We start from the raw sequence: 23346 nt of genomic DNA on the forward strand, positions 1-23346 counted from the left end.
ATTATTATTATTATTATTATTATTATTATTATTATTATTATTATTATTATTATTATTATTATAGCGCTGTAGATTTGCACAGCGCTGTACATAAAACAATAAATATATTCTGGGTTTTGTACTTTTGTGACATATTTAGCCTTCTCTCCCCGACTACAAATTCCAGGATTCCATAGCATGGAACCAAGACAGTTAAAGTGGTGTCAAACTGCATTAATGATGCAGTTTGGCAGCAGTCACAGAGGTATAAAGCATATCTATGCAAACTGCTTTGTATCCTTAACCTTACTACACTACTCACTCCCATCAAGGCATGGGAGGAGAAAACAAGAAAATTCTGGACATACTGCATCAATGATAGGCAGGAAAACTAAGTGAGATGTCTGAGAAGATGAAATGGAGTACAGGGAATTGCAATGTAACTTAAAGGCTACTTTACTTTAGTTAATTCTGGCATTGCCTTAGTTTTAAGGTGCAGTCTCAATTTCGTTCGAACCACTTTAAGTATCAAGAGATGGATGTACTCATCCTGAGATGCATTCTCAGCCTCTGAGCTTATTTCTTTGCAATCACTCTTGTAAGAACAGCACTCCCCTTTGCTTTCCATGTCCATGCTGTTGTTCATGTGTTTATTTGATTAAAATAAATGAAAGAGTTTTTGGATTAAAGCTGGCAGTTTTAGTAAAAAAAACAACAACACTGCACTATCAATGTTCTTTTTGCTACATCAGCACTCTCCAACAATACTTCTGTAAATGATTTAAAATCCTAAGCCTTAATGTTTGGTAGCAAAGACTTCTAACCTAAGTGATACAGACAGATTGAACTATTTTCAAAGAGTGTGAAAACAAATACAAATAAAGCTTAATGAAGAGAAAATTGCATTCTGTACCATAAATGGGAAAAAATATACATCTTATTTATGCTACTGTTCTATCAAATTTCTCTCAATAAAAGTATACTTAAAATAAAACTAAAATGGGATAGGTTGTATTTCTTAACCATGAAACACAAGGGAAAGGGGAATTCCAGAATTTGTTAACCGTTTTCAATTTGGTTCCTAAAATAACAACAAACTTAAATGATTAGTCAAGAGAATCTGAAAAGACTGCTCTAAGTCTTCATTTAATAGTGACCCTACCAAGAGCAGATTAAGTTTATTTGCCTTTTAAAAATGATGAAAACAGGTACAAACCAAAGAGCTATGCTCTGCATCAAAATATTCTTACTTCAGCATTTTATGATCTTATTGGATGCAGAAGTGATTCTGGAACTTCATTGCTGACTCAGGTTAACACTTTCAAACACATCCTAATCGTCCAGCTGTCTAAGAAGAACTTTTAATCTTGTGTAGAATCACAGTGCTAAGATAATAGTCTAAGATGGAATTTTAAGTTTTATTTTGAACAACACTGTATTACTGTTTACTGTTCTTACACATAACATTAAAGAATATGAGTCAGGATTAAACTGGGTCATTATGTTCACTCAGCAATGGCAATAGCAGTAACACTTCTCAAAGTTAGTCCAGGAGGTATCCAATCCCTCCTTGCACAAAAACTCTGTTCTCTGTTTTACAGCTCTACTCCCTGCAAAACAACACAAACACTGCTTTCCCCAGAGAGGACCCTGAAAGCTCTCATTCAGCTCTTTGGGTGCCAGAATAGCACATTATTGCACTGGCTACTTCCAGGTCCCTCCATAGTCATCCACAAGTCTAGGATCCAGCATATGTATGCTGGAAGACATTTAGTTACATTAGTATTATATTGCACTTTGGTCATCATCTTCATTACCACTGCCACCACCATATGCTAGATCTAAAATATAACATTTCCCATTCTATCTGTCTCCTTTCATGAAGCCAATGTGACTTCTATAGTCTGAGTTTATAATTTAAGCAGAAAGTTAATATTCTTAGAAAAACATTATAAAACACATAACAAAGGTATCACTTATACCTATGTCTAACATGGTAAAGCCCATCTTGTGCTGTATATAATGAATATATGAAATATAATGGAGCAGAAGCTGCAATGGTATGAAAATACCCCCCTTTTTGGTTACTGTTTCATCTTCTTTTCACAAGTCCTTTCCTCCTTACACCACTGTGCACTATTGACAAATTTTGTTAACTTAAAATACTAACAGTTTGCTAATTTTGTTCCCTAAAATTGCAAAGTCACAGAAGTATAGTGGTTGAGATTGTCCCCAGTTCTCATATTTATAGCTTAAAAAAAAAACTTTACACGTTTCAGAAGCACAGAAAGGATAACAGAGACCCAGACTACAAGGGAGATTCAAACACTTCAGTGCTAACTTATCTGGCTGCTTGAAGTTTCCAGCTCAAGGGCTATGGTCTGCAGCTCAGTTTCCTCAGTACTGATCTCTGTGATTTCCTAATTGGTGCTTTGGGCCTTGTTTTAACATTTTCCCTTTTATCAAGAAAGGAATAGGCCCTTAATTAAATTTCAGACACTTTATAGGAAGTGGTGGCAGAAGAGCTGATTCAATAACTCCAGTAACCTCCCAGTGCTCAATCTATATTATAATGCTGGCATGCAGAACAGCATGTGGCTTTTTGCTCACCTCCTGTTGTGCTGGCAAAGACAACAAGTGGGTTTGATCTGCCTCAAAAGAATGATACTTGCATTAAGCTTTTACAGTGACAACACATTAGGCAGTTACCATATGCTGAAACTGCACTGATAACTGTAACCTCAAGATGTTTAGTGATCAAGAACATTTAAAAACTTACTTTATATTGATATTCATAGAAATAACAAAGAGCTACAGTATTTGTAGTAGGACACCTTGGATAAATTTGCTTAGCTGCAGACTACCATTAGATGACTTTTTTATTATTTAAGGAGGCATATGGTGACAGCAGACAGAGTTTTTAACTCCCCTACCAGTGAGAATGGGATGCAGAAGGTGGTATACCATGTGCAAACTGATAGTGAAATTGAAGAGGGTCCTGAAGAGGCACACACTAATTGTATTCAATGGGGAAATTAGTTTAGCTCAATAGGGAGTAACGAAAAGGCTTTTGGTAACAGGAAGCAGGGACCTCACCTATGTTTAATAGCTCTGAACCCAGAGAACTCCAGAGACAGTTTCCAAATTAATGTAGTTTTATTAAAACAAGGGAGTATGCAAAAACACACACATACACAAGAACTAATGAAGCAAAGGTGATAGGTAATAGTGAGTTATAGGGTTGCTGAGAGGTAATACTCTACTGATCCTAAAGCGTAGGGACAGCCAGATTAGATGTGGCTTTGTAGCTGCTGACAGAATGTAGGGTGGCCACCTCCTGAGGTGCTCAGCTGAAATCAAACAGTTTCTGTCCAGTTGTAAACTAGACCAATTTTCTGGTGCCAAGGCATCTACATTTATACCCAGAAATGGCTCCTAAGGGCAGGATGCTAGTAGTTGATGAGTTTAAACAACTTTCGGGGGGGGGGGGGGGGGGGTGTTATATGCAGTAACAACCAGACAATTGGTGTAAATGTTCTCAGATGAAAAACTCAATTTCCAGACTCTTTGTCTGCTAGATGCAAGCAATCTCCCAGCTCACTATCACCTTTCCATAGTCTAGGGATAGTGCTGATTCCAATCCTGAGAGATCCCACCATGGCTTAGTGCCTTGGGTTTCTCCCATGTAGAGCTATCCAGTTCAATCTGGTACAGCTGGTTTCCTATTCTGGAGAGCCCCTGTTTTGTTAATTTACCTAAAATATCCCTTTTTGAGATTAATTTGAGATCAGGCTCCCAGAGAGATGATAGAAGTCTGGTTCCTGGACTACAAAACATTCTGAAAACATTATCTTTATCTAAGATTCTTTGATAGCCCAGTGCCTCCAAATGTGTTCTACGCAAATCCTATCACATAGTTGGGAGGATGAGGATTGAAGTCTAGAAGTTCTGAAGGGTGCCTGATTGGAGAAGGCTGGGCTAAGGCAAGGCACAAAAAAAGAATAATCTCCAAAACTGAAATAAATATTACTCTGTTCAAAACTAACTTCAAAGGCTGGTAATTGTCATTAATCAAACTGTGCTGTCTTAATCAATGGTTAGTCAAGCAAACTTTTTTTGACATATCTATTCTTAACATTACAGTAGACAAAACTGAAAAGAAAGACTAACTCAAATACTGTGTTATTGTTTCTTCCACATTTGTATTTGAGACATTTTTCATTAAATTTTCGTTAAATACAAACTGAGCCCCAAGCCATTCTGTTTATGTTCACCTATGTCAAATTGTCAGAAATGTAAGAAATGGACTCAGGCCAGGCTATTTAACTGTTATTGTACAGAAGACCATAGAGCTGCGCTTGATGACCTATATAATTCTAGAGAGAACATATTAATAAAATCCATGAATAATCAAATCCACAAAAGTCAAAGCCACAAATGTGGAAGGATGAATGTAACCAAGTATTCGTGTCACAAAGAAGAACATAGAGTTTACAATATGACTGTGAAATTACAAAATATAAGACAATTGTTTGCACAATCTTATCAGTTATCCCCAAATATAAGACTCGGAAATAATATACAAAAACTCAGAAGACAATAATGACATAAATGATACAAACTATTCAGATAGGATGGTGACAGAACTGAATATCGACGGAGGAAGTTTTGGCAACTGAAAATCTAATACAAGATGGTATTGTGTTATTAGCATAGTCATAAACTGCATTTTATGTTTAAACGGGAGAGGGGGTTTAAAAGTCAGATGAAAGTGGCCATTTAAGAATTAGCATTTAAACTAGTACCTAGTCTCACTAGGATACTTTCATACTGATTTGACTTCACAACATTCACTAGCAATTGAAAATCAAGCATTAAGATCTCTCGGACCATGAAAGTCAGGAGTCAAGCCAGTGAAGGAAGCTGTATATGTTCAGCATCCATATGACTATACTGGAACTTTACCTTTTAGCAGGTTAGCTATTCATAGAACTGGAGAATAGAGCAGAATAGAGTGGCCCTATAACTTCCCTTGATCTAGACACTATACTCCTATTGGTGCAGCCTAAAACTGCACTGGCTTTGTTAGCTGCTGCATCGCACTGTTAACTCACTTTCAACTTGTGGTCTACTTGGACTCCTAGATCTCCTTCAGACGTAGTTTCATTTAGCCAGGTGTCGCCCATCCTATATCTGTGCATTTCATTTTTCCGCCCTAAGTGCAGTACTTTACATTTCTCCATTTTGAATTTCATTTTGTTAGCTTTGGCCCAGCTTTCTAGTCTATTCAGTTTATTTTGAATTTTTATCCTGTCCTCTGGGATATTAGCTACTCCTCTAATTTGGTGTCATCTGCAAATTTGATAAGCATGTCCCCAATTTTGTCCTCCAATCATTGATAAAGATGTTGAATAGCACAGGGCCCAGGACAGACCCCTGTGGGACCCCACTGGTCACTTCTCTCCAGGATGAAAAGGAGCCATTGTTGAGCACCCTTTGAGTTCAGCCAGTCAACCAATTACAAATCCATGTAACAGTTGCCTTGTCTAGCCCACATTTTACAAATACACAGCTGGACTACAAAGTGTTGTTGTTGTTTGCCTTCAAGTCATTTCTGCCTTACAGCGACTCTAAAATCAACCTATCACTGGGTTTTCAGGGGCTGAGATTATATTACTCACCCAACGTTACCCAGCGGGTTTCCATTGCAGAGAGGGGAACTGAACCCTGATCCCCAGTGCTAAAGTTCAATGCTCAATCCACTACACATGCTGACACTCAGGACTGCATGATAGCATAAGGAAATAACCTAGCAGATATCCATTAATGAAATGTGAACACAGAAGGAACACAATTAAAACAGAAAGCTTGTAAATGGTTCATGGAGAACACTAGCATCATGGCATAATACAGAAATGAATGCATACACAAACAATTACAGAAAAACTTTTAACTAAACAGGTATATGCGGTCTCATGCATTCTTCCCAGCCATCCTTCACTATCCTCCCAATATTAATGCTGCTAAAAAAAAAAAACCTTTCAGTTACACAGATGATGAAAAGAGGTGGAGGATAACATTTTTACTTTGTAAAAAGGAGCTTCACTGTCAAAAGGCTTTGTATGCCTGTATCTTTTTTCTATAAGATGCTCCCACAATACTCTTTCCTCAAGTACCATTATAGTAAAATTCTGGTTAAAACACTGAAACAGAGCTTTAATATTAAAATACCACAGTAAAATTCACCCAGGTACCCAGACAGATTACACATCAACTTCATCAACATCATCATCATCATTTGTATCCTGCTCTTTTCCCAGAACTGGGACTCAGAGTGGCTTCACAATATTAAAAGAATAAAAGAACAACACAATTCAAAACATAGAAAAGAAGTGCATTAAAGCGGAATTAAATTATTACAATGCTAAAATAGATAGCTATTAAAAGAATAAAATACATTTTTAAAAGATAAAACTGTACAAAACATTTTAAAATGAAACAACATCCCAAGCCAGTCCTTTACAAACATTCCGTTTTAAAAGCATGTCTGAACAGGTAAGTCTTAGCCTGCTGACAGAAGGCAAACAAGGAGGGAGCCAATCTGACCTTCCTGGAAAGAGAATTCCAGAGTCTAGGAGCAGCCAGAGAGAAGGCCCTCTCTTGCATACCCACCAACTGTGCTTGCGATGGTGATGGGACGGAGAGAAGGACCTCTCCAGAAGATCTCAGAGCCTGGGCCAGTTCATACTGGGAGATATGGTCTGCCAAATAGCGTGGACCTGAGCCATATAGGGCTTTATAGGTCATAACCAATACTTGGAATTGTGCCCAGAAACAAACTGGCAGACAATGGAACTGTTTTAACAGGGCATAGTGTAGTCTCTGTAACCTGCTCTAGTTAACAGCCTGGCTGAAGCTCTTTGGATCAGCTGAAGTTTCAAACACTCTTTAAAGGCAGACCCACATTACAGCAGTCCAAATGGGATGTAACCAGGGCATGTACCACCAAGGTCAGATCTGACATCTGAAGGAACAGCACCCACAAGATAGCACCTGATATTTATTTAGCAATCATTTAGTCAAGGACAACCATATATAGTTTTGCAAATATACCAAATCTTTGGAGCAGTGCAAAAACTCACATTTTTTGAAGATTAAGATAAACAAAACATTTACCCCTTTATGTACATGTTTTGAACAGTCTTCTGCCAATTTGCCAAACACTAATGTATTGATGAGGGTACCTGCTGTGGATGATGAATCTTCTGAGCCTGAAAAAGTCATACATATTTAGTGAGTGTTAAGTTCTATTCAGGAGAGAATAAAGGTGTGCAAATCAACAGAAGCAGAAGGAAGTACATCAGCCTCTTCTTCCTTTGACACTGCTTTGATCATGAGAAAAATGAACTCTTCCTGGAGTGGGGTCTCCACATGAACCAGAACTTGGACCCTCCAGATTCCTGGCTCACTCAGAGATCTCCCAACCACAGAAGAGCCATTCCTCTTCAGAACCACAATTTTTTCATAAATCAAAGCAATGGTGGAGGGGGCAGGGCTAGCACAATTCCTCCCTTATGGTCTCATTTAACCCATTTTGTACACCTAAATACATCTGCATTGTGATATTTAACTGAATACAACAAAGAAAAGGTGATGCTTACAGAGAGGTCTGGGACACTGGAGTAGTTCCCATACACATATATCATTTAAGATAGCAAACAGTCCAGCTACAAAGCATACATTTCATTCTCAGAAGGCCATAGCAATGGCTAAGGAATAAGCTGCACCCAGCAAGCTATATAGGTATGGAACATGTGTGGCTTTGTAGATGTCAGACTGCTATTTTTCCACCTTCCAATGAAGATCCAACCATGTATGTACTGTACACAGTACTGTGTTTAACTGGACAGATAAAAAAATCTATACAGCTTTCTGTACAGCAGGGACTGATGGAAGCTGCAGTTTGATTATCTGAAGGGCTTTATAAGTCCAAAACAAACTATAGAAATAATCCAGTTTGAGAGCGCTTTAATTGTGCTGGCTCTGTTCTAGAGAATTCTAGGAACTGTAGTTTTGTGAGACAGTTAGCTTCCTCTGTGAGAGAGCTCTTTGGTGCTACAATAAGCTAGTTTCCAGGGTTCTCTAGCACTGAGCCAGGACAGTTAAAGCCGTCTCAAACTGGATTATTTTTGTGGTGTGTTTTGATCCATGGTCTCCAATCTTGCTATAAATGAAGCTTCCATGAGCACAATGGTTTGCATCACCCACACAGAGGAAGGAACTGAAAGATATGTTTCATCAGCAGTTCTTATTTAACATGGCACATTAATTTTGCAAAGAAATTACAGCTTACTTGATGGAATTCAGAATGTCAGATACTATTTCATCTAAGAAATTATTTCTCCCACTATCACACTTAGGCCCTGTGCAGACCAGCACTTTTGGCGGGCATGGGGGCAGAGTTGGGGCATACACGATGCATGCCCCAGCTCTACCCCCAGGGTGCTGTGACACTGCGCACAGCACAGCACATGGCGTCACAATGCTCCTTCAGCGGTGCATCCACATGATGCAGCGCCGAAGTAGCACCATATAGCCGTGACTATCATGCCCTGGAATTGGGGCTGTAGCATGCTGGCTGAAAAAGGGGCAGTTGCAGGCCACCCCTTTGGGGCTGTTTGCACAGCCCCTTGTTTAGATGACAGGGTGGGGACCATGTGATCCTGCAGATATTTTGACTTTGAGATGACCAACCAAGTAGTACAAGAAATTACGGGAATGGAAAGTCCAAGTCATTTGGAGCTTCAAAAGTTTCTCATTCCTGGTTTACATAATATAATAGCTCTTTTTTCTCCTCCATCTTTGATCTCTTGAATTTCCACCCACATCTTTGACTCTCCATGCATGTGCAGTACACTGAAGACAACCAAGAACACTGTGTTTAGATACCTTGGAGTACAATTTTGAAGAAAGATGTCCCATTTCCTAGTGTAGTTAACTGGCAGATAATGACCACTGTTCCCTAAAATGAGAGGGGGGAAATCTAATTAATACATTGGAAACCTTCACAACAGAAATTGTCAGTTATGTATTTTCCTTAATGTCAACTCAGCATATATGTACCAGCATTAATTGTCTATGTTGCCCTGCAATTTCTTGCAGCTTAGTAGCAGAAAGATTCTGAAAGCACTTCTAAACACTGTAAAAGCATATAATCTAGTGGTGAAAATCTATTATTGTTCTCTTCTGACAGCCTGACAGCTATCATGAAGGGTGGAGAATTCCTGTTTTTAAAAACTGAGGAAAGAGTTGACTTACTGGAAGCCTACATTCACATCCAATATTGTTTTCTGAGATAGTAACAAATTCCACAGAATACAATATTCATTTGCTATAGGAAATCCAAGACCCCCATGGCTTTCAACAACTACCAAATTAATTGGAGCATTCATTTTTGTGCTCCAGAGACACATTGGGAGCTAGGACTCTGATGATTAATTGCATTTAATTCAGTTCTTATATGTATTTCGGTTCTGCATAAAAAAGACACACTGCTCTTTCACTTATTTGATTATTTTAACACATTAAATACTTTCATACAAGATGGAGTACAATTAAATATGTATCTAATACATTTATATAGCACTTTAAACATTTATCAAAATGGTGTATAATATAAAAACATAATCATCATGCTACACAATATAAACATAAACTACAGTTTGAGTATGCTGTATCCAAAATGCTTGGAACCATGAGTGTTTTAGATTTCATATTTCTTTGGATTTGGGGATATTTGCATATACATAATGAGATACCATGGAGATGGGACCCATGTCTAAACAAGAAACTCACTTATATTTTATATACATCTGATACACATAGCCTGAAGGTAATTTTATACACATTATTTTAAATATTTTTTTTGCATGAAACTAAGTTTGTGTACACTGAACCATCATAAAGCAAAGGTGTCACTATCCAGGCACCCATGTGGACTATTTTAGAGCATTTCAAATTTCTGGATAAAGGAAACACAACCCTGTATCCAAATTAATACATATGTACTGTGTGTTGAGCTGAGTTTTAACACTTTCACCTGCCGTGTTTTGTTTTTAATTGGAGTTTATCTGAATTGCTGCTCTGGGCCTGTATAACGTTTTTAGACAGCTGTTTTTAATGTTGCAGATGTAATGAGATTGCAGATATGAGCAGCCCTAAAAATGAACAGACCTAAGAGGCAGCAGAAAAATAATGAAAACAAATAAAGAACTTAGAGGGCCAGCTATGAACATAATGCTTGTTCCTCCGTTTAGTGCTTGGCATACTGTTCACTTCTTTCAAACTGAACCCACTGAATTTCTTAAGTACAAAAATGTAAATGTTATGGACAGCAGGAGATATCAGGTGAAGTAATACGTATTTGTGTTAAACCATATCTAATCACAATTTACCTATTCTCTTCTGCCATATATTTAGGGTAAAAGCTATGGCTTCTGTCTGTTCTGAGAGGCGGCAGTAACGCAAGAACAATAAAGATACGGCACAACCACTGTGATCATAGAAACATATTTCAAACCTACTTCTAGGTGGAAAACAGATGTGGATCCTCCGGAGCAATCCTTGACACGTTAGCAGATGCCCCAGTAAATGCTTCTTTCAAATTAACAAGAGCTAGTTTCCTTGTTAACAGCACTTCTGTGCCAGACTTCCACAGTTACTCAGTTGGTTTCTTTAGACAACAGGTTCAAGGTTGTTTTAAATTCTCTCCTCCCACTGAGACAAGTTTCTCCTGAAGAAATTATCTATCACAATCCAAAGGTATATATGCATAGATCCCGAAGCAGATAGAAGACTCTTCCTCCATTCCAACAGCCACCTTCTTGGCTTTGGAGGGACCGAAGAATCGGCAGTATCTGCTGGACCTGATCCCCTCCCCAACTGGCATTGCCTTCTCCTTTTGTCTCATGTCTTTTTTAGATTGTAAACCTGAGGGCAGGCAATTGTCAAATTAATAATTTGTAAACCACTCTGAAAGCCTTTGTGGCTGAGAAGCTGGGTATAAATACTCAAAATAAAATAAAAATTGAAGGTGTATTTTATACTGACACCATAACTAACCCATGCACCCCTCTTATTTATATGGGAATAGATTATGGAAGTGATCTTTACCAACTTCTAACGCATTTTCCCCTTCTGTTGCCATATCTAATTCATTAGCATTAACTGGTGGCAGACTAAATTCTTATACTAAGATGATTCAACAGTACAAGTACATAGAGGAAGATGGATTAAAGTGCCTCTTTTTGTAAACTTGGAGTCAAGGGTGGTTGCCACCATATAGTCCTCTTCAGACTTACTTCAAAATAATATAACTGAATTTAATGGAACCGATATGTATATTAGCTTTGCTCACCAATTTACTGAAACATTCCCTTTCGCTTTTTAGCACTTTAACCACTGAAATTATAATTCAGAGCTTGGTTTGTAGCCCAAGACAACCAAATATTTGCATTTGGGGACTTAGATGCCAACAAAGGTGAAATGAATACGAAAGAGACAGTCACTTAGCTGTCTGGAGTTGCTGTAACCCCAAGGAGGCCTTCATCTGCTTACTTTCACATTCAGAACAGAGGATGAAGTACAGTTAAAGCTGACAAGAGCCAAAGGAAAGGACCAATTGATGACTGCAGCTAGATAGTAAGGGCTAAGAAGAAATCTGAGAACTACTTGGGATAAAGCATTGCTTGTAATATCTTGCCACACTCGTTGCGGAAGACTAGAATAGCATGACAGTAATTTATAAATATTTCAAAATGCAGAAAAATTGACTTTCTGGGGATGAGACTTAAGTGGGGTAAGGAACTATAATGTCCTTCACAACTATCAATGGAAAGATGTCTTGGGCCCTGTACAGACAGGCCAAAATAAAGCATATCTCCAAAGTGACCCGAAGCAGCTTTATTTTGGCCTCTCTGTACGGTCCCTTAGGATCTGTAACTTAAATGTAGATGCAGTAGATTTAACCAGATTGAAAATTAAGATTGTAAGAGGGTGTTTCAGGCATCAGAAACCACAACTCCATTTTAGGCAGAAGCTAGCTAGTTCATGTCACTATGCCTTTTGGTGACTTCCTTTTCATTAAAAATTATCATCTCGGATGATTTTGCCTTTAAAGGATTTTGGTAGTCGCTGGTTTTCATACACTGCTAAAGTACATTCTGTAATGTAATATTTACATCTAATTCCTAGTCTTGACCAAATCTACAGACTCAAGTGCTGAATGTTAATTAAACTTTGTACAAATCTCATTGATTGAATGAATGTACTCTAGTTAGGACAAGCAATTGGGTTTATGCCTCTCAGAGGCAGCAGAAATGAATTCTTTGAGGCTTCCTTTGTATTGCAGAAATGATGCAGTTTGACAGCACTTTAACAGTGATGACTCCATCCTGTAGAATCTTGGGATTTATAGTTTGTTGTGGCACCAGAGCTGACAGAGAAGGCTAAGTATCTCACAAAACTACAAATCCCAGAATTCCATAGCATTTAATCACAGCTATTACGGTGGTGTCATAGTGCATTATTTCTGTAATGCAGATGAGACCTGAACCCTTACAGCTGTATAGAAGCATAGGCTTCAAGATAAATAACATTTCCATTCATGGTCTCAAAACCTCATTCTATCTATATTTGAATGTGTATCCTAACATCATCATTATTTCTACTTAAACACTTATTTGTACATATGGCCTGCTTATAGCAATCTTTAGGCTTAGTTTGAGCCAGTGGTCTGAGCACTGCACTAAGATGCTAGGAGACTAGGGTTCAAATCCCTGCTCAGCGATGGAAATCCATCACTCTCTCTCAGGGGAAAGCAAAGGCAAATCCTCTCTGAAAAATCTTGCCAAGAAAATCGTATGATAGGCTTGCCTAAGGGTTGACATAAACCAGAAAAAAAGGCATGAGGCAAAGGTTTAGTTTATAGTAGCATCTCTTTATAAATGTTACTGCAACGTGGCTTTGCTTTTTCTTCTCTCCCTTTGGCTTCCTTTTACTATCTTTTTTGGGAGAAGTGTGGGTGTTTATAAATAAAAAAGAGAAACAACAATAAATATCAGAATTCAAAGGTGTTTTGAAAAATAGAAATGCATCTGTGGAAGTAGACTTAAGTCTACGAAAGATCATGCTGCCAACTTCTTTCTTTCAGTTAGTCTCAAAGGTGCTACAGTTACAAGATCTTTCTAACACGGCTATATCTTTGAAAAATAGAGTACTTCTTAGATTCAAGTAACTTTATTAAACAATTCAACTAAGCAATCTGATCAGTCTCACATCAGACATCACTAATGTGATGTTCATTCTACCCCATGTTAAAGTTCAATGTTTGAGGTATACTTTCATGACAAACCTGGCCCTTCCTCTGGCAGGGTTGCTGCCTAACAGTATGACTTGGGGCAGGGGAGAGAGAACAAGAATAGGCCTAAAAGTGTGATGTAACGGACAGAATAAGGAGAAGCAGCAACAGAACATTGCAGTGTGGACTTGTCCTGTTCAGGAAATGTCATTTCATTTCCAGCCCTGCAAGTATGCCAGGTCTGTGCCAACTCACCATGCACAATCCTTACTGGGCTCCATTTGAACCAACCAACAGGGCCTCCCAATTATTTGGACGTCTGTGTTTTTCTCCAGTCATGTTAACAATGCCTTTCTAGTACCTGGATGGTATTGTTTAATTTGGAGAACACAGAGAGCAGTACATCTGTATGTTGACTGTTTAGGGTAGAATCCTATACTCCAGTTTGCTGTGGCACCACAGTTCTCTGATATCTCACAAAACTACAGTTCCCAGAATTCCATAGCATTGAGCCATGGTAGTTAATGTGGTGACAAACTGCATTATTTCTGATGCAGCCTTAGTGGGACTTACTGTCGATTAGACAATGTAGTATTTTTCTGCGAGCCCATTTAAATACGTTCTGTACTTTTGCAAAGCTGACACAGATTTTTTCCCCCCTTATAAACTTTCTACAGCTCACATAAACTATTTTTTAATTTGTAATGCTTGCTTCAGTGATCATCAAGGAAGACAAATACATAATCTATGGTGCATGTGTACACATAAGAGAAACAGTAATGAAGACTGAATTTCATGCTCGCTCGCTCTCTAGAGATTGCTTTCACGGTGAACAAAATTAAAGTTTAGTCTACATCCCCAAGTGCCAGTAGAGATTAAAAAAACTTCAAAATTAAGTTCATCAACATCAAATAAAGTAAACATGTTGAGAAAGATTGGTCTCCTGTGTTCTAGTCTGTATATTAAGAAAGTTTGTGTGTCACCCCTAATATAATGTAGTAACTAACACTAAGCTCTCAAGCTGAGAACACACTCTAAACACAGATGGAGCAACACAACATGCATTCCTTGTGCTGGAATCACTACTAGACTACAGAAAATTATGGTTAGAAACAGTCTATTGAAGAAATAAAATGAAAATCATATGTTCCCTCTAGTTAAAAGAGTTATCTGTTCATAAATCTAGGAGACCCAATCGATTCTTTATGAAGAAAAAAAATCTATTAAATCACCAGACTGGAACCTTTTATCACAATGTTGATTAAGTTTTATGACCTAAATGAAAAGCTGTGGACCCATCAGTAAGTTTTCTAGTACACTGTGTTGTTTTTTAACTTCAAAATTTTTATAACTCTAGTCCGACGTAGAGAAGACTGATACACCCAATAGGATCTTATTTTAATTAAGATAACTGATTTTAACTTTCAAGTACATGTTGGGATCACGTTATGATTGAACTGCTGTTATGTCTTCAGGAAAGAAATAAAGAAAACAGATTAAAATCTTTCTTATTTATCAGTAATATACATTTGTACACATTGTGTACAATTAGGCATGGTGTATTATGTTAATTAAAAATCCAGCTTGTGCTTTAGTGTATGCAAAAGAGACTTCCATGAGTTCATAGGAAGAGGGGGCCACAAACATATGCACTTGTCCCTTCGCTGGGGTTAGGGGCATAGGACCCCTGTGAATGTGGAAAACGGCAAATAACAAAAAAAATATGTTTTTTCCTAAGAGAACACCTCTCTAGGAATGTCTACATTCTCCAGTGCAACTTTGTGGTCAACATCTGACAGACATTGACCATAGAATTATGCTGGAGGAGCTACAAATACCTGATGGAGTGTTCTCTCTCGGAGTCTCTAGGTCCTTCAGTGTGACTTTTGGTTCAAGTTGACCATAGAGTTGCACTGGAGAACCTAGATAGTTCTAGAGAAAACACACTAATAAAATCCATGAATAATCAAATCCGCAAAAGTCAAAGCCACAAATGTGGAGGGATGGATGTATAGTAATCTTCACACATATCAAGTGAGATTTCTATAAATATGTAAAAGTATTTTGCACCCTTTATAAACCACTAGAAGATTTCTTCCAAAACGAATGTAGGGATTTCTTTTTTCTTTGACAAACCTCCACTTATCTTACAATTTTGTTTTGGTGACCAAACGACTACATTTATGTTGTTTTTTAACATAATTCAGTGTTGCCAATCTGGTGACTTTCACACCAAAATGGGTACTTTTCAGAGCCTTTGGTGTGATTTTGGTGATTGGTTTTAATGGTAATTTTGAAAGTTGAAATAAGTATTTGGTGAGATATGGGGGGGGGATTTGGTGAGTTTTGGCCAAATGATTGGGGAATTATCTCCGAGGCTTCTTGGCAACACTGCTGGGGATAGCTGGTAAGGCAGGCTTATCTCTTTCCCCCTTCCTGGATGCAGCTTCTGTTTACCTCATTTGTGATAGGCAGACACCCACAGCTGTATCAAAATCTCATTCTTCCCCAGCTCAAGGTCTATTGTATTATTTTCTATAAAAATGCTGCTGCAACTTGCCTTAAAGTCTGTGTCTCTTCAGCCCTCCTTCACCTCCCTCCCAATACTGCAGCCACTGCTATAAAACCTCCAGCTAGTCAGAAGACAAGGAAGAAAGGGGACTGGGCAGTCACTAAAAGACTCTGTAAAACATTTTCAGTGTGAGAGGTTTTGTTTACTGAGGTATGCCTGTATTTCCTCATCTAGAAATAAGGTCCTACTGAACTCAATATATAGAGATATGAATTGAATGTCACAGACATACAAACAGTGGCAGCCATCGTCAACTCAAAAGCAGGATCCATCATCACTGTAGAAATAATGCAGTTTGAAATCACTTTATCATGACTTATCCTAAAGAATCATGGGATTTGTTGTTTTGTGAGACACCAGCATGCTTTGGCAGAGAAGGCTAAAGACCTTGTAAAAACTACAAATCCCAGGATTCCACAGGATGAAGCCACATTTAAAGTGGTGTCAAACGGCAGTACTTCTACAGTGTTAGATGCACAGTTAGGTTGCAGTCTATACAGAAGTACAGTAATACCCTTGAAATTCATTGGTGCAAATACCAAAGGCATGATGTCTGCAAAACAAAGAGGGCTAACTATTCTGCAATGAGTAGCTGCTTTGCCTGCTTGGCATTTTCATATCCCAGTCCCTGTATGTTTGCATGGGAAAGGAGACAAACCTTGAAAGAGGGCGGGGGCTTATTTTAGGCAATTAAAATGTGTTTACTTGGGACCATTGGTTTTGAAAATTAGTAGGGAGTTAAAGTGACAGATGCTGCATTACAGAGAGTGAGGTAAGATTTTAGGAAATACCATAAAACCACGAAGGATAATTGGAAGTCATTCTTTGTTAGCTTTTGCAGTAGTATAGTTTGTTGCTCTCCATTGTTTCTTTTTAGTTTGTAATGTGCTGAATTGTATTTTGGTTTAGAATTCAAAGCCTTAGCTGTGTTAGTCTGTAATATCAGTATAAATGTTTATTGATTAGCCACTGTGTTTGTCTGTAATATCAGTAAACAAAGGGATCCGGTAGCACCTTTGAGATGAACTGAAAGAAAGAAACTAGTAGCGTGAGCTTCTGTAGACTAAGGGGCTGTGCACACTGCCGCCAAAGGGCGCCCTGGGGACACTCAGGGTGTAGGATACACATGACACACGTCCCAGCTGTCCCCAGGCGCCAAGACACTGTGCGCCACATCACTCAGCATGCAGTGTCATGGTGCTCCTCTGGCGCTGCATCCACACAACGTAGCGCTGAAGAAGCCCTGTAAAGCCACAGGGCTGCAGCTATCGCACCCTTTGCAAGGCACAAAAAAGGAGCTCTTTTGCGGCTCCTTTTTTGCAGCCTGCAAATGCCAGATCAGGGCCGCGGTGTGCAGTTGCCACAACTCAAATCTGGCTATAAAAAGGGGAAGTCTGCACAGCCCCTAAGAGGCTAAACAGACTGACCAAAAGGGCTGGTGTTGTGATTAAGTGGGGACATTGCAGCTGACTGCCGCACAACCAACTCCATCCCCAAACCGTCGTCACGCCACCCGCTTGACCGCACAACAGGCAGCATTTCAACACTCCTTTGGTGCAGTGCTCAGATGCTGGACACCAAAAGAAGTGCTAAAAAGTGCCAAGGAGCAGCAAAGACACCCTTTTTCTGCTTCCAAAACGAGTGACATTTTGGGTCGGAAAAATACCAGTTTGGGGCTGCATCGTGCTGTTGCTGCAGCCCCAATCCAGTGTTCAGAGGCTGTAGCAAGCCGCTCCTTTGGGGCCATCTGTTTTACCCCTATGTAGTATAGTGCTTTGTGCATTGGACTATGACTGTAGAAATCTACCACCAGTGTGGTATAGTGCTTTGTGCATTGGACTGTGACTCTAGAGATCAGGGTTTGATTCTGTGCTTGAGCATAAAAACCTACTTGGTGACCTTGGGCAAACCACACTTTCTCAGCCTCAGAGAATGACAATGGCAAACCCCCTCTGAAGAAATTTGCCAAGAAAGCCAAATATGATAGAGTCACCTTAGGGTCACTGTAAGTTAAAAATGACTTGGAGGCACACAACAAATACTTTTCCTAAATCAAAAATTGAAGGGAGAGAGGGATGTGTTTTTTATAAGCAGTAGCCCAGTGATCCCTAAACTGTGACGTATTTTGGACTTCATCTCCCAGATCTCCAGACTGTTGGCCAACATGACTGAGACTTCTAGGAGCTGAAGTCAAAAATTGCTTAAAGGGCAGTTTGGGGAACCACTGTGGTAGCTATATTTCTATGCCACTTACAAGTTAACTAGCATTCCCTGACTGGTTTATAACATGCAAGTCAAAAATATATATATATATTAGCATGTTATTTTATTATTTTAGCATTTTATAACAGTGGTCCCCAATCTGTGCCCTTTGAGACATTTTGGAGTTCAGCTCCCAGAAGCCTCAGCCATGTCTGGGATTCAAAGTACAAAATCCCTTAAAGTGCACAGTTCGGGGACTGCTGGTTTATAGTGTTGTGTTTAGCATTTTACAGTTGATGTTTTACAATCTATTTCTGATTATATATACACACACTCTCTCTCTCTCTCTCTCTCTCTGTGTGTGTGTGTGTGTGTGTGTTGGATGACTTTGGAGACCAGGGTTCGAGTCCCTGTTCAGACATGGGGACGAGAAGTCACACTCTCTCAGCCTCGATGGGAAGGCAATGGCCAACCTCCTCTGAACAAACCTTGCAAAGAAAAACCTCAGGGTTGCCATAAGTCGGGAATGACTTGAAGGCACACAACAGCAACAATAACAACAGCAATAACAACCACCACCAGGTTTGCTGTTTGGCCCTTTGGTGGAAAGGGCACTGTCAACCAACACTGCTGTTACTGCTGTTGTTCATAGAACCATAGAGTTGGAGGAGGCCACAAGGGCCACCCAGCCCAACCCCATTCTGCCATGCAGGCACTCCCACGTTGTTGTTGTTGCTGAGGCTATTCCTATCTGTTACCTGGAAACAGACCTCCGCGTAGTCCTGCCCCAGCTGCAAGTCCTGGGGCTCCACCCGCCTCAGGTTCCTGGGCAGAGCCTTTTTCAGCACCCGCAGGGAGCCCTTCACCACTTGCACAGGCATCATGGATGGAAGAACCACAGCCCTGAAAGCAAGAACAACAGCATCAGCAGCAAGGGAGCGAGCTCTCTCATGAGGCAGCTCTTATTGGGGGACATTCGCCCACAAAGAGAGGCTAACGCTGAGAGAAAACCTCCCCTTCCCTTTTCCCTTCTTTCCTTTTTGCCAGGGCCGCCATTTGCTTTTCAGTATTGGCGACGCTCTAGCCTTTCCCCCGCTCTCTATGGTTCCGCAACCCGGAAGCGGCGCTGACACCCTACGCATGCGCACCTGCCAAAGTGAAGCTCTATAGGACTGTTGTTTGCCAGTTCTTTTTTCCCTTTCTTGTAGGAGGCGGGGCTATTCTTGGCAGCTTCAAAAGAACTAATAGAAGAAGCTTCATTGCAGTGCAGAATATGGGAACCCATGTTTTATATTGGAATTTGGAAGTCATAGAGGAAAGCTTGAAACATACTGTATTTAAAGGGAAACAACCCACTTGGAAGAAAGCCCCACTGAAGCGCTATTGAAATTGGGTTAGCAGTTCATTCCTTTCCTGTATATGTTTACTGGGAAGGAGGTTTCTCCACTCAGGGTGCATTGTACATTGTGCATTGTAGGAATGATGCAGTTTGGCACTCCATGCTATGGATTCCTGGGATATGTAGTTTGTTGTGGCACCAGACCCTTCTCTCTCTCTGACAGGGAAGGCTAAATGTCTCACAAAACTACAAATCTCAGAATTCCAAGCATTGGGCTATGTTACTTTAACTGCCATGGCTCCATGCTATGGAATCCTGGGATATGTAGTTTCTTGGGGCACCTGAGCTCTCTATGACTGAGAAGGCTAAATGTCTCACAAAACTACAAATCCCTGAATTCCCTAGCATTGAGCTATAGCAGTTAAAATAGTGTCAAACTGGAATATTTCTTTTTAAGTGCTGTAGTGCCATCCTGTGGAATCCTGGGATTTGTAGTTTCACAAGGCCTTTGGCCTTCTCTGCCAAAGAGTGCTGGTAGCTCACAGAGAGGATGATCAGACGTCCTCCTTTTTCAGGACGTGGCCTACATTAAGCATTCTGTCAAGGAGGATATTCCAAATGTCCTTCGTTTTGAGCATGGCTAAGAAGCCTGGATTTATATTGGTGCGGAGTGAGTAGTTGGCCCATGCAATACCAATACTGCACTCGCGGCACTGGTTACTCGGACATTTCCAATCCATTTTAAAATCCTATGTTTAACCATTACTGTTTTTGGTGCACATTGCTTGAATGAGCAGTGGGGAGCACTGCCTTCCTTGGTCCTCCTACAGTAGTCACCTTTCTTTAATAGCAATATTGAACATCCTGCCATCATATTAAAAGGTTCCTTACTCCAACATGTGTCTTCTGCCATCAATACAGTCGTCCCTTCACATTTGGTTCTTCTGCAAGTTGACCACAGAGCTGTGTTGGAGGACCTAGTGATTACTAAAGAAAACACTACTCTAGGCAATTGTAGGACATCCAGTGCATTTCTATAGTCATTGTCTGGCAGATGTGGACCATAGAGTTGCACTGGAAAAACTAGAAATTCCTAGAAAGGTGTTATTTCAGGTAAAAAAAAAGTAGTGTTCTTTTATTCAAAGGTTTCCCACTTTCATGGGGGTACTGCAGTCCTCACCCCAATGAATGTAGAGGGCCCACTGTAGTTCAAAGCACAGCTGGGGTCTAATGTTCATCCTCAAACCTCTGGATGGTTTCCCCCTGAAAATTGGCTGAGCACCAGTCTTGGATTTTTTGTGGGGAGTGGAGCAGTTTTCTAGTTTCACTAGGTTGCTGAGGTTGGATTTGGAGGTCAGACAATGTTCAGGGAATGTGTACTTAAACCACCACTGCATAGAAAGTAGGTTTTGCACCAGATACTATTGATCCTGATTTGTTTTAAAAGTAGAAGCATTGGATGGTTTGTTCCTTCTTTAATCAATAATCTTCTCTTTCAGTGCTTGATGCATGTGTGTGCTTTACTTAACAAAGGGCTAAAGAGAATAATTTTGTGCAGAAGCTTCTTATGCATCTTACAGAGACCTTGGTGGAAAGAGTGCTGGGTCCATTTCCATGCAGAGGTGAAAAATCTTACAGGTGTTCATTTTCAGACATGTTCTTCATCAAAGCTACAAAATTTGTCAATATTCTTCACATCCTTAGCTCACTATTTTCACGTTATCCATTGCTGGTAGTTAGAAATTAAGTGATTCTTTTTCAGTGAACTATTACAGCAAAGCAATTGTGTATCATTATTGCCAAATCTGACATGAGCATAGCTGAACAAATGAGCTTAGTACCTAAGCTTTTTATAAAATAAATCAAGGTTGATTTTCTTTCCCCAGAGACCAGTAAATACATCTAGCTCTGGAAAGCTGTGGATATATCATACAATTTCATTGAGCTGTCACAAGGTTTTGTTTTAAATAGTTATTTTGTAAAGCAACTCATGGAGGTCAAATACAATGGGGAAAGTAAAATTAAAACCTGAATCCTAGAATGGGGCATGGTTTCTAATAGAGAAAAATGTACTGGGACACATTCAAACCCACAGTGTGAACAATTTTTGAGCTCACTACTTTTTCTGTCCCTACAGCTTGGCATTTTGTCTTTCAGGTTTTCCATCATTCATTCCTTCTTTATGTGATAAGTCTATCTGGCAGTCTCCTTGCATGCTCAGAAGTCCAACTGAGTTCAGTAGAACCTGTTTCCAAAACAGTAAGCATAAGCTCACAAGTTTTAGATTTCCTTCGGGCAATGATTATGTCAACACTTTCTTGTCAACAGCTCCAAAACTATTATAGCTAACTAACAGAAACTGATTATTATAGGCAAGGCACGTTAGCTATACTGTATTACCATTATCCTCTGTTCTATTTTATAAAATGTCAAACAGAATATGTTTATTTGTACAAATCCATATTAGCTGTTCACTGCTTTGTTGTTGTGTGCCTTCAAGTCATTTCTAATTTATGACAAACCTAAGGTGAATCTGTCATGGGGTTTTCTTGGTAAAATTTGTTCAGAAGGGGGTTTGCTTTTGCCTTCCTCATGGCTCTTTTAGGATCCGGGAGTTTTTTCAGTTAAGAAAATGGCCGCTGGAGCGCTTCTGGAAGCGGGGTTGCACCCGGGCTGTATTTGGGTGGCAAATTCAGTGTCAAAAACCTTCTGATAACATCAGGATGCCGCCTGAATTAAATTTTAAGCCAGATAGAGGTAAATCGATTTAGTAACCCATGGGATAAGCTCCTAGTAAGTCCTGTATTTCATGAGTTTTGGAGAAGGGAGAGTTTTAAGCACATAGACAGGGTAATTTATCTTGCTCCGTGCCAAAACACTTAAAGAGCAGTTTTTCTTCTGATGCTTGTCTACTTCATTTTCTTGGCTTTTGCTGTAATTCCTAATAGATAGGTCTGCTTCTGAAAACAATTTGGAAGCTTTACTTTGTGTAGAATGCAGTGACAAGAGTTTTGACTGGTGCTGTTCACATAGATTGTATCTCACCAGGATGGGGCATTTCAGTCCCTAGGGTCACATTTTGATATAGAATCAACACGGAACTAAATCTACAAAGTAGATGTTCTCCAAATTTTGTCACCTGCATGATTGTAAATAATGTCCCACAGATTTCAGTGCTATGTTGCTTATTTCCTATAAACATGAAATGGCTAGAGCAGGCATTTGTCCCAACAAACCTATTTTTTTTGTAACTGAGCAGATTTTTTGTAACATATTGGGACAAAAAATCCCATTTCAGTTTTTTTGGCTACTATGATAAAATAAATCAGAAATGCTGTGTTCTGGTGGTCAGATTGGGCCTGTTTTGGAGAAACATAAAATGTTCCCCTTATATGGGAATGTTGGAATTCATTTGCATTGGGTCAGGAAGACTTTGACAATACAAAAAAAAAAAGTGGATTTTATTTTAATATTATTCCACCTTGTGCTTTCTGGCTTTAGGTGTGTGGGCACTACTGACAATAGGAATCAGATGGTATGTTTGTGAGGGGGGTTCCATTTATGGAATGTCAAGGATTAATGGAAATCCACAAACATTTGGCAATCTTTGATGATTTCAGCACTTTCTGTCTGGACAAGTTGTTGTGGGGTGTGTGTGTGTCTTTGTAGCTAGTTGTTTAGAGTGGCAAATATGTCTAGTATGTGGAGAGATCTTGTAGCACCTTTGAGACTAACTGAAATAAAGAAGTTTGCAGCATGAACTTTCGTAGACTTCAGTCTCTTTCCTCAGATGCATATGCTACAAGATCTCTCTACATACAGATTCTACACACTAACACGGCTATATCTTTGAATTCTACCAATATGTCCAGTGTTTGCACACTTTTCCCAAAACTT

General features: G+C 39.4%; 1 protein-coding gene across 2 annotated transcripts in view; it reads right to left on the minus strand.

Annotated features, from left to right (window-relative positions):
* POT1 (protection of telomeres 1) overlaps positions 1 to 19196 on the minus strand; it is a 90922-nt gene extending 71726 nt beyond the window's left edge. For both annotated transcript variants that reach the window (XM_042467852.1, XM_042467851.1), the window contains exons 1-3: positions 18869 to 19196; positions 8929 to 9001; positions 7156 to 7250 (exon numbers count right to left, since the gene is read on the minus strand). In XM_042467852.1, coding sequence (XP_042323786.1) covers positions 7156 to 7250; positions 8929 to 9001; positions 18869 to 18994 — 294 coding nt within the window. In that variant the 5' untranslated portion in view covers positions 18995 to 19196. The remainder of the gene's footprint in view (positions 1 to 7155; positions 7251 to 8928; positions 9002 to 18868) is intronic.
* Positions 19197 to 23346: the final 4150 nt, after the last annotated feature.

Source organism: Sceloporus undulatus, chromosome 5, assembly GCF_019175285.1.
Source record: "Sceloporus undulatus isolate JIND9_A2432 ecotype Alabama chromosome 5, SceUnd_v1.1, whole genome shotgun sequence".
NCBI classification, from domain to species: domain Eukaryota; kingdom Metazoa; phylum Chordata; class Lepidosauria; order Squamata; family Phrynosomatidae; genus Sceloporus; species Sceloporus undulatus.